The sequence below is a fragment of the Aedes albopictus genome, chromosome 2 (genome assembly GCF_035046485.1).
Source record: "Aedes albopictus strain Foshan chromosome 2, AalbF5, whole genome shotgun sequence".
Classification (NCBI taxonomy): Eukaryota; Metazoa; Arthropoda; class Insecta; order Diptera; family Culicidae; genus Aedes; species Aedes albopictus.
In genome coordinates, this window is record NC_085137.1 from 486,153,848 (window position 1) to 486,166,487 (window position 12,640).

Genomic DNA, 12,640 nt, shown 5'->3' on the forward strand with positions numbered 1-12,640 from the left:
GTAGTAAATTATTTCCATGTGGGAGAAAACATCACTTAAAATTTGCACTGCTTCAGAAACCGCAATTTGGTTCAAATTTTGATTACCTACCCTATTATGATATTGTAACGTGGTTACTATATAAAGGGTGTCACTACACTATACATTTAGGAAATTCGGAAAACTCCGGCAATATCAATTCCTATCCTATTCCTCTCTTATATTCACCATACTTCACACTCCTTTCTATTTTAAAACTAAGAAAAATAAGAGCTTTTTTTCTCTGAAACTACAATCTGTGAACTGTTTGCACAACTATCGATAGAGAAGTTTATTTGGCATTTTTCGTTCTACTGTTCTTGTAGATTCCATCTAGGATCGCAAACAAAGCAGAACAGTCAACCTATGTTGACCAACGAGTTCTACCGGATTACCACGAAAATTATGAATAATTCGGATCTTTGCTTACAAAACGTTGGGGTCAGTATTAGCGTGCCGCAAAACCTGAGGAACAATGGTAGGTACAGGTTTCGTTTCCGATCAAACCATTTGTATTATAAATCTTCTTCCACCAAACAGTATTCCTCACGACCGATTTGAGCGGTCCTCTGCAGAAAATTAGCTCCCAAGTACAAATCGACATCGGTGAACTTCAAATGCAATCCACAAGCAGCGTATCGTACTACGTTACCAGTCTGATCGAGGGGAACATTGAGCTGCGCCAGCGGTTGTACTACCAAACGGAAAATCTCCACCAAACGAAAGCTGCCGCGGTGCTAGCAAGCAGTGTTACGGATTCTCCCTCTACCCCCAACAGCGAGAAGGAGGACCTGGCAAAACTCCTGGCCAGTGACCGTACCGGTCAAAAGTACACCAACAGCCACAACGTGAAGATCGAGTATCTGAACGAAGAACAGGTGCGCAAGATCAAGGAGGACACTGTCGTGGTACCATGCGTTGAGGAGATCAAGCTGATCGGTCGGTTCTACACGCTGAGCCGGCAGCCCCTGGCCAGGGCGTACAAGAGCGAAGACTTCCTGCTGAGGGTCAACATGGAGGTCAAGGCCCCGAACGGCGTGGATGTTCTGGGGACGCAGTTTATCAGTGTGAGTAATTGTCTTTGAACAGCTTGTTTGATTGAATCATCGGCTGCTTTGGAAATAAAAGAGAATGGCTGTAACAATAGCATAACCAAAATGATGTTGTTACATTGTACGTAGATGATGATTCTTTATAGATAATTCCATTATAATATCCAATAAATTTACGCACTTCTTAAATAGCGTTTAACATAGCTGTCGCTTTATGTTTCCCCCAGGATCACAACATAATCGAAAAGCCCTACAAAGGCCAACAGCGAATCAGCGGAACCAAACTGCGCCTGGGTACCCGCTTCGAGGACCTTCGGTTGCTTAACTCCATAAACTGCAGCCGGGATTGGATCACGCAAAACGACTATCTGAACAACGATGTTCAGCTGACGTTCAGTCGTAGCCGAACCCCCGATCATGGTGCTCAGCAGGTGCCTTCGTCGTCCAATCGTTTGCCACCGGACGACCAGTTCAATCGAAGTTTGCTGGCAAAACTTCCAACCAATGCGACGATTATCGGTAGCACCAATGCAAATCTTACGAACCAGTTCATCCTCCCACTAACAAGTTCATCTCCGTCTTTTAATACTGCTGCCTCGGGATCTTCTCCGGTGCCCCCACCTCTCCAAACCGTAGGTACGGCAATGACTTCCTCGACCGGAAGTGCCGACGATTTCAAGGTGAAACCTCTAAACACCTCCAGTGGATCTGGATCGGGTGCAGGTGGGGGTGACTCGCTGCTGCTGGTGGAGGAATTCGGAAAAAGTATAACCAAGATGAAGAACATCTACAACCACACGATCGATTGTGTTCAACTGACCAACAACGAACGAAACGGGTTCGTCAATGCCGCATTATGTGCCGTGTCGCCTGTGGTCGCTCCGGTTGCAGGCGGTGTCTCGAAAGGACGTCCTTCGGAATCCACGGGGAACGACGTAAGCGGCGGCGCGGCAAGAGAAAAGGTGCTAATTTTCGGTGTCTACTGCATCCGGTGGTGTCGCAGTAGTTCTCCCAGTATGGTCAACGAGTCCAAGTTCGTGATCAATGGCATAGGTAAGAGGTGGTGAGATATAGAAAAATTACACAATGTGTAATACACATCTGCAACATTGCCGTGATTAGCAAATCTATCCCAATCCAGAAATCCAGAAAGCATAGGACTGATTCACGGCGGAAAAGCTACTTACTTGCCTGATTTCGTCAGAATACCTTATTTATTTGTTACTTTTCGGGTTACAATTCGTTCCGTTAAATGTACAAGACGAACTTGGTTTAGTGGTATAGTGGCTACCGTTTCTGATTCATATGCAGGTCTGGGTTCAAGCCCTGGCTCGTCCCTTTCTTCATACTTCGTATCTTTCTATATACTTTCTCCATACGCTCTTCTCTACATATACATTCACTATGAACTGTACGTTCATATCCATCGCTAGAACTAGAAACGGATTGGAAAAAGCAGTTTTCCTTCCTTCCAACTTTCACAGCACAGTGTATATCTATAATAATAAGGTCGTTTTCTGCGGTTATTTTTTTTTGTGCAAATTTATAACAGTTCTAAAAATTTGGAACGCCAAAAATAGACCAAATTGCGCTCACTTCCACCGGTATTTGTTTCAAATTCCAAATCACGCTCGATACGTCAACTTGTCACTGTTTTGAAGGGAGAAATAGGCGGTGATCTCTCAAAATCAAGCTTATTCTTGGATATATGACATTCCTGGGATTTTTTCAGCGGTTTCACCAGGGCACCAAATTCTTAATGAAATTCTTTCAGGAGTTCCGTCTGACATTTTCCTGCAATTTCCATCTAGGATTATTACAAAAGTTCCAAACGGAATTAGAATCGCAGTTCCACCTAAAGTTCCTCCAGGAGTTCCACCTGGAGTTCATCCAAGAGTTCCACCTGTTATTCCTCTAGGAGTTCCACCTGGAGTTCATCCAGGAGTTACACCTGGATTTTCTCCAGGAGTTTCACCTGTTATTCATCCAGGAGTTCCTCCTAGAGTTCCTACAGTAGTTTCACCTGAAGTTCCTCCAGGAGTACCAACTGGAATTCCTCAAGGAGTTCTACCCCGAGTTTCTGCAGGTATTTCCCCTGGAGTTCTTCCAGGATTTCCTCCTGAAGTTCCTTCTCCAGGAGTTACACCTGGAATTCCTCGAGGAGTTTCACTTGGTATTCCTCCAAGAGTTCAAACCTGGAATTCATTCAGGCGTGCCACCTGGAATTTCTTTAGGTGTTTCACCTAGAGTTCTGCCGAGAGTTCCAAATGGAGTTCGTCCAGGAGTATACTACCTGGAGTTTCTACAGAACTTCCCCCAGGAGTGACACCTAGAATTCCTTCAGGTCTTCCACCAGGCATTCCTCCAAGAGTTCAATTTGAAATTATCCAGGAATTCTTTCAGGAGATTTACTCAAAAATCTCTCAAAGTTCAACGTAAAATTTTGCCAAGTGTTAAATCTACGATTGTTTTAGTAGTTGGAACTCCTCCATAGATTTCTGCCAGAGTACCAGCAGGAACTTCTCCAAGTGTTCCACCAATGATTGCTCAAGGACTCCCACCTGAGATTTCTCCAAGAGTTCTACCTTAGATTCTCCAGAAGTTTCACCTGGAATTCATCTAGGAGTTAGATTTGAGAATTTTCAAGTGTTCCATTTTTCCGCGAACACCTGAAAAAGTTCCTCTGTGAATTCCTGCAAGAGTTCCTCTGGGATTTTTTTACAAATTTCTCTAGGAATTGCTGGAGGTTCCTCTGCGCATTCCTCTAGGTGAGTGTAGAGCTTAAGTTACTCATAAATAAATACTACAAAAAATAATCTAGGAGCTTCTCCGGGAATTCCACAGAATGTTCTACCAGAAATTCCTCTAGGTGTTGCTCCAGGAATTTTTCCAGAAATATCTCCAAGTGTTCCATTAAGGGTTCCTCCAGCAATTTTTATAGCAGTATCCTCCAATCAAAAATTCCTCTAGAAATTTTTCTAGAATTCATCTATGTAGAAGTTCATCTTCGGGAAATTTTCTTCGAGAATTCCTCTAGAAGAAGAATTCCAGGGTTTTGCCGCTAAATCCTCTATAAATTCCTCCCGGAATTCTTCTAGAAGTTCCTCTGTGAATTGCGGAAGATTCTTCCATGCATTTCTCTAAGAGTTCTTTCGGAAAAAGCTTTAGAAGTTGCTCCGAAAGTTCCTCCAAATGCCTACAAATTATGCAACCAAGTGAACTGTGCCGCTTCACTGTAATCTTCACCCACTCTTCACTTTACGCCTGGCATCCGCACATCAATCGAACGAACCACAGAAGGACAGCTTTATCTAAGCTATATATCTAAGCTAAGGCTGATATTTGACGCTTCAATAGAGCTTGCTGATGTTTATTTACCTCTCTCTTTCAAGCATGCAGGCGGGATAGGATTTGTTTTCATCGGGAAACTTTTCCTGATGACAACAAATCCTATTCCGCCTGCATGTTTGAAAGAGAAAGGTGAATAAACGTCAGCAAGCTCTATTCTGAAGTTTAAACTAGGTACCCATAACGTTTGTGCCTGAGGTCCCGAGTTACTTCCTCGAGGTAGGCACTCCAGCATGTTGGTGAAGTTGACTGAGAGGGCTGAGCCAAGTTTAATCCAAAGTTTGCAGTCTTTCGAATTGGAGTTGGATTACTGAACCAAGTCAGAAATTTCCAATTTAGGATGAAGTGATAAATGCAATCAAAGTCAAGTCGGTGTACACAACGTTTTGCTGCGCAACCTGTTCAATACTCCGTACGCATTGCAATTTGAACGGAGTAAGATTAGTTACAATGATTGATCTTCCTGTGTGAAATTCATGGTGATTCGGTGAAATATTGGCTCTGCAGCAAGAAAACAAGGTATGGTTGATAATCGTTTCAAAGACTTCATAGCAAGTACCAATTGTATTCCAATGAGTGTACAATCTATCTGTAATCAGATGTGTACCTATACCGCCCTCTAATGCTTATCCTTTTACATGTCAAAGGATAAGCATAAGAAGGTTGAATTAATAGGAACAACTCTGATTACACTCTATCGACGATTTCCACTGCTCTGTTACTTACCTTATCTTACCGGTCAGACTAAGACCTGATGACGTGACCCGCCCACCGTAGCTTCCCGATTTTCGCGGTGTGGGCGATGGTTGGTTCTCAGCAGCTCGTGGTTTATTCGTCTTCTCCATGTCCCGTCTTCCTTCTGCACTCCGCCGTAGATGGTACGCAACACCTTCCTTTCGAAAACTCCAAGGGCTCGTTGGTCCTCTGCACGAAGAGTCCATGCTTCAGCGTTTTGTAGATAGTTTACTTCGTGTGACGGCGAACTTTATTCGATCGTAGAATTCTACGGAATCCAAAATAAGCACGATTTCCTGCCACGATGCGTCTCTGAATTGTTCTGTTTGTATCGTTGTCGTTGTGAGCCCAAGTACACGAATTGTTCAACCGCCTCAATTTCATCATCGTCGATAGAAATTCGGGGTGGGGGACGCGGTAATTTCTCCTTAGAGTTCTTTGCTATCATGTACTTTGTCTTCGACACATTAATGACTAATCCGATACGCCTGGCTTTCTTTAAGGGCGGACGGGACGGTCGAGGAAATACCCGCCATTGCTCTGTGGCTACTAAGATGGTAATCTCAGATTCTACTTCATATTTTGCAACAAAAACCTATCATTGTGTATGCTCACTTGCAGTGCATATGCTGATTGGTTTTCAGCAGCTTCAGTGCAATAGAACTCGAGATTACCATCTTCAAAATCGCGAGGCAAATTGTTAGAAAGAGAGGCAAGATAGGAAAAATAACACGGCGTCCCGTTTCACCTTAATCGGATGTACGTTTCCGCCATCGTCTTAAATTTGCGAGCTATAATATCAATATCATGGGGTCTCCTTGGGGGTCTCCAGTTAGCCTAGTAATTAAGGCTATGGATCGCCAATCCGGAGACGTCGGGTCGATTCCCGTTCCGGTCGGGAAAATTTTTTCGACTCCCTGGACATAGTGTATTATTGTACTTGCCTCACAATATACAAATTCATGCAATGGCAGGCAAAGAAAGCCCTTCAATTAATAACTGTGGAAGTGCTCAAAGAACACTTAAAATCCTATGCAACATCTTATACGATCACTGGTTGACTGGGCGTGCAAAACGTTCCACTCGTGTTTATCCTCGCTTTCCTTATTCTTCTGAGGCGATGTTAAACAGCAAGCACGAAAGACCATCACCTAGCCGTAACCTTCTGTGAGATTTAATGGGACTCGAGAGTGTCCCTGATACTCGAAGTACACACATCACTCGATCCATCGTCGCCTTGGTCAATCGTATCAGTTTATCCGAGAACCCGTACTCGTGCATAATCTGCCATAGCTGATCTCGATCGATTGTATCATACGCCGATTTAAATTCGATGAACAAGTGATGCGTGGGCACGTTGTATTCGTGGCATTTCTGCAACACCTGGCGGATGGCGAACATCTGGTCCGTTGTAGCGCGTTCACCCATGAATCCAACCTGATATTGCCCAACGAACTCACTTGCAATCGATGATAGATGGCGGTATAAAACTTGAGATAGTATCTTGTAGGCAGTGTTTGTAGTGTGATCGCGCGATTATTCCCGTAATCTAACTTGTCGCCTTTTTGATGGGATGGGACACACGATACCTTCCATCCATTCCTCCGGTAATACTTCCTCCTCCCAAATCTTGGTAATGACCCAGTGTAGTGCTTTCATCAGGGCTTCTCCACCGTATTTTTGAAGCTCGTTTGGTAGTTGATCTGCTCCAGCGGCTTTGTAGTTTTTCAACCAGCCGACCACCTTCCCAATCTGTTGGAGGTTAGGGTCCAGAAGTCTCAGGAAGTTCCTACCTAAATATTGGAGATCGAAAAATTGTGTAAATTGCCCTATTTAGTTGATCGCATACCTAATACCTTCAAAATGAAACTGCTCAGAAGGCTATACATTTCAAGTCGACTTACCTAGTTCCTTTCCAAACGAAGCGAGCACTAGGTTTGGTCCAAAACATAAATTTTAGGAGTTTGATATGATCATCATGTTTTAATAGGATTCATTATGCCTTACCTATCTCACATATTCACATTTTTCGATTGCAGAAGTGATAGATCCACCACTGAACATCTACTGCTACTTGGAGGAGAAGATGTACGTTCGGGTGCCGATGACCCTTCGGGTGACGTTAAGGAACCCTACACGAAAAATCATACAACTTCAAGCGTTGCTGAATAGTTCCGATAGTTTTATGTTCTCCGGTCACCGGCAGGTAAACGAGGTTTCATTCTCCAATTGATTTCACAAAATACTCATACGCATATTATTCACCTTCACAGCTGAACGTTACCATATTTGCCTTTTCGTCGTACGACCTGCTGTTCAATCTGTATCCTTTGAAGGCGGGCTGGCAGCCGCTGCCTGAGTTGCAACTCGACTATGTCAGCCAAGCGGCCGCAACAGCAACAGCAGCAGCGACCTCAATCAACAGTGGACCACAATCCGGGAAGGGAACTCCGATTCCAGGGGTGATGGTCAACTCCAGTGATGCCGCGACTAGCAATACTCAGCCATCCGGTGTCGATTCGTCTGATTCGACCGGCAGCGACGGTCTGGAGGCAAAACGGAAAGCCGAGCTGGACTCATTGGTCAAACGGTGGATGCCCAAAATGGTTTTCATTCATGTAAGTATGAACTGTTGGTTGATTTTAGGGGGAGGGAAACATAATCGTTTTTTTTTTCACTGACGTGCACTTACCCTAAATCTGATTTCTGGTATTCTAAGAGGTCACATGGCATAAAAAGAAGGGTGCATTTCTATGACACCAAATGACTATTATAAAAAGTTACCTTATGCCAAACGATTATGCCAAATGTCCCGCTTCCGTTATCAAGGATTTTAATTTATTCAAAGTATGTATTTCCATAACTTCCACAACCAATGAAACTGATCAGATCTCCAAAAAAAAATTTTCTTAAAAACCAATAAATTTGTTATTGGCTCGGCATCAGAATCCAAGCAACATACATGTTATATAAGAGTTAAGCTGTTAGTACACAGGGTCAAATATTTGTCCAAAAACAAACCAATGCAAACATCTTGTTTGACTTGATCGAATTTTCATTTATATTGCATTCGAGTATTCTTTATATTGTTGAAATTTCAGTATTCTTCATAAAACTGAAATTCAGGGAAACCATATTTCAAACCATTCCCAAGAAACAAGCATGTCATATAAGAGTTACGACAGCGCAAGTTGTGGTTGTATAGAAGTTAAGTTGACGTAATTCTAACACAATGTTAGAATTACGTGAAATCAACTTCTATAAACCAAAATCTGCGCTGCCGTAAGGCCTGTAGTACACAGGGTCAAATATTTGACAAGGAAAGAAACAACATCAGTTTGACATTAACCGACGTCTCCACTAGACAGAAATGTCTTGCCATTTTGCTGCCAGAAAAAGTAAACATAACAGAAATGATCAACACCGCTGGTTTCCATGCAAACAGCGAGAGAACATTTCTGTCATGACACATCTGTCCAGCAAAATGGCAAGACATTTCTGTCTAGTGTGGAGACGTCGGTTAATGTCAAACTGATGTTGTTTCTTTCCTTGTCAAATATTTGACCCTGTGTACTACAGGCCTTACGGCAGCGCAGATTTTGGTTTATAGAAGTTGATTTCACGTAATTCTAACATTGTGTTAGAATTACGTCAACTTAACTTCTATACAACCACAACTTGCGCTGTCGTAACTCTTATATGACATGCTTGTTTCTTGGGAATGGTTTGAAATATGGTTTCCCTGAATTTCAGTTTTATGAAGAATACTGAAATTTCAACAATATAAAGAATACTCGAATGCAATATAAAAATATTAAATTTGACATCCCTATATCAACTTCCCTAAGGGCCTACGGGCGTCACACGAACAACGCCTCAGTTCTGTATTATTAGGCTGACACAAATTTTGATTTTCTCTTATGTCACCGCCCCCTCGGAAAATTTTGGTCGAAATTCAACATTTTCAATAAATTATTCAAGAAATTTTAAAATTTTAAGGTGAAATTACAGTTTCACAGAAAATTCCTTAATAAATCCGATGAGTTTATAAATTTTGCCGAATTGTTTGGGTATTTCTTCATCAATTACATTTATTATTTATTGTCCTCCCCCTTAGCGAGCCAAGGAGTATTGTGACAAAAGAAGAAAATGAGATTTGTTCCGGCCTTATTTAAAAAAAAAAAACATTTAAATTTCCCCACAGCCGCCAACACGAAAGTGAAGAGCACCACTGGAGAACGTGCTGGCCGTTAACCATGCCAATAATGTCCAACAGCCAGATGCCACCACCACACACCATTCGGAACGGGCTGAGGGATTTACAGCGGAACGGGTGATTCTTCCTCTATTTTCCATTAGTTGTTTATGAGTCGTCGGTGGTGATTTGTAGAAAATATCTACATATTTAGAGCAGGTATGTAGTCGATACCGAACACATGCTAGTGAGTTATGATCAACAAACTGTATTGCAACGGAACCCTTATCACTATATTGGATATGTTATTTGACGACAAAATCCTACTGGTTACAAGATAAAAGAAGCATCGATTTTCGAAGTGCGAGAATTTTTATTGGACCGAATTCTTTCTATAGATAAGCATAACTTTAGTAAAGTTTGAAAATTCTGTTTTAAATCAATTATTCTGCGTTCTGTAGTGATCGGATACAATGTTTGATAGTAATGCCTAATAAGTACGATGGCAGGAGAAAATTCTGTAATTATTACTGTTTAAGACAAACGATAGGAAATGATGTGTATGACTGATTGTAGGATGGATTTTCAGCTAGCAGCAGTACTCATTTTGGGAAATATGTGAATGTTTGTCGCCGTCCGATAGGTGGCGCATTCTTCCCAAATACTGTTCTGCCCGGCTGAAACAATGTAAATTAGACTAAAAAGATGTAGTGCTATTACGAAACATTAGGAAAGTTGGCAATCTGTGACGCTAGTGGTTTTGATGTTACAACCTCCGTAGAGTGTTGATAGAAAAGTTGAAAAAGAATACGAGTTACAATATTATTTATTGATTTGAACTGCTGTGACTAGACTTTTTTATATGGGAATATCACACTCTCCTTCAATGCCTGGGTTGTGGTGGAATTCTTAGACGTAGGGTCGAATGAACTATCCTGTTCAAAAGAATTGAGCCGTAGACTGTGACAAGGGGACGAACTTGCCGACCTAGCCCATTATGGCCATTCAGGCCTTAACAAGACTAGACTATTGGCGATCGATTTTATGAACTTACCTCCATGTTCCTCCCTCTTATTACCTTATCAGTTTTGGCCGTATTGTTCTCGATATCGTGCACTTTGTCCTCCAATGCAGTCGATCCATTTTCCTAATAGTTCCTTCTCCAGGTCGATGCTTCTGGGTCCATAACCTGTTGAACTGTTCCACTATGGCCCTCGATGATCGTTTCTAATTTATTAGCAATAACATCGTAGTGTTCAAAGACGACCTAGGAGCCGGTGGTTCGGTGAGGAGTAAAAGTGACGGACGAGAAAAATGCTGCCATTTGCGGGATTCTGGTGTCGGGGACACGGCAAGACAGGAAGCGATATAGGGCAGCAATGGTAGCCGAAAAACGACTCCACCGAGAAAAAAAAATGAGCAAAATGTGATTGCTCAAGACCTAGAGAGTATGGAACAGAATGGTATGCAGAGACTTTACGAAACTGTCAATAGCGTGCGGAGAAAAACGTCATATATTGTACGTGCAGTTGAAACCCGGAATTTTCGACTAGCGAAGTTAGATTTTTCTCCAAATCCGTGCGTCGGACCTAACTTCGGAAGTGGTGCGCTGTATAGCGGATCAGGTTTGCTTTACAGCGCACCACTTCCGAAGTTAGGTCCGACGCACGGATTTGAAGAAAAATCCAACTTCGCTAGTCGAAAACTCCGATTTTCAACTAAATTGAGAATACAATGACCGTGATGGAAACTTGCTGACAGACAAAACAATGGTGGTTATCAGATTGAGAGGGCATTTCAAGGAATTGCTGAACGCTGGGAATGGAAGAGATTCAAGCAGAATTCGAGTCGACGACGGACAGGCTGTGAAACGTGGTAAAGATAGCCATTAGAGGGCTGAAGAACAACAAGCGGCCTGGATCGAGGCCTGGATGGTCTATTTGCTCTCTTTACAAGAAAGGGCATCGATCGACTGGAGTGCGCGAAATACAGAGGAAAAACACTTCTCAATTCATCGTTCAAAATTATGACCGGAATTCTGTGTAATAGGCTGAGTCCTTCGTCGCCGAATATCAAGCGGGTTTTCATAAGGGCCGATCAACATCGGATCAGATGTTCGATGTTGTTTCGAACTTAAAGTTCAACATAGCACTGAAAGGAGCGATAAGAAGACGTGGTGTGCAGAAGAAAGGAATCATTTTCACGCGCTCACATATGCTACTGGGCTTCGCAGACGATATTGACATCGGAAGAGGGAGACTTCGAAACTTAAGCTATTAGTACAGTAGACGTTCGCTCGGTGCAAACGGTTTAACTGCAAGTCCGCTAAGTGCAACAATTTTGCAGTTATCGCACCGCTATCTGTCAAAAACGAATGCACTAAAGCTGCATTGCGATGTTTTTGAGTGCATTCTGGCTGCGTCCAACAGCAATTGACAACTGTTTGATGGCTGTCAGTCATATATGAGCTCTATAGAGCTTGCTGACGTTTATTCACCTATCTCTTTCATGCATGCAGGAGGGATAGGATTGGTTTTCATCGGGAAACCTTTCCTGATGACAACAAATCCTATGCCGCCTGCATGTTTGAAAGAGAAAGGTGAATAAACGTCAGCAAGCTCTATTGCAGTTAGCGAATTTCATTCGGTAACTGAAACGTAAACATGTTGCACTTATCGAACGTCTACTGTACACAGGGTCAAATATTTGTCCAAAAATAAACCAATGCTCAAACATCTTGTTTGACTCGATCGAATTTTCATTAGTGTCAAACTGATGTTGTTTCTTGAGTTTTTTTGTCAAATATTTGACCCAGTGTACTACAGGCCTTACAAAACCAAGTCCATGATTGTTGGTGGCCAACGTCGGTCCGGCCATGGTGACGAAGTGGTTCTAGGTGGTGAAAAGTTTGATGTTAACGAATTTATTTACATATTTTGCTCCTGTTTGACGTACTTTTATTATAATATTTATTTAGGTTTTATTGAACAAGAATTCTAAGAAATACATAAAAAAGACTATCGGATTATTCTTTTAAACTAAATAATAACGAACAAAAAAAAATATCTAAAACAAGTCATCGTTTTCAATAAAATTACAAATTACGAAAAAAAAAACAAAGTTCAAATATTTAAATCAAAAATCAACTTTTCATCCTCAAATTTCACTTTAAGCCTCCGCTACCTTGCTGCGCCTGCCCGAAGCGCTGCTCTTCAAATAGCATTCATCCAGTGTGTCCAGTATTTCCTTGGCGTAGGTGCACTGTCCGATTTTCTCCAGCGCTTCCCCCTCG

At 42.2% G+C, this 12,640-nt stretch overlaps 1 protein-coding gene across 4 annotated transcripts in view; it reads left to right on the plus strand.

The window, feature by feature from the left end:
- The window catches only part of LOC109623109 (trafficking protein particle complex subunit 11), a 59,159-nt gene extending 48,972 nt beyond the window's left edge, over nucleotides 1–10,187 (plus strand). For 2 of the 4 annotated variants that reach the window (XM_062854145.1, XM_062854146.1), the window contains exons 4-10: nucleotides 345–496; nucleotides 559–1,085; nucleotides 1,298–1,589; nucleotides 1,707–2,123; nucleotides 7,193–7,359; nucleotides 7,427–7,771; nucleotides 9,358–10,187. In XM_062854145.1, coding sequence (XP_062710129.1) covers nucleotides 345–496; nucleotides 559–1,085; nucleotides 1,298–1,589; nucleotides 1,707–2,123; nucleotides 7,193–7,359; nucleotides 7,427–7,771; nucleotides 9,358–9,375 — 1,918 coding nt within the window. In that variant the 3' untranslated portion in view covers nucleotides 9,376–10,187. Of the gene's footprint in view, nucleotides 1–344; nucleotides 497–558; nucleotides 1,086–1,297; nucleotides 2,124–7,192; nucleotides 7,360–7,426; nucleotides 7,772–9,357 lie in introns of all 4 variants that reach the window. The other 2 variants (XM_062854143.1, XM_062854144.1) reach the window with 1 other exon arrangement.
- The last annotated feature ends 2,453 nt before the right edge of the window (nucleotides 10,188–12,640 follow it).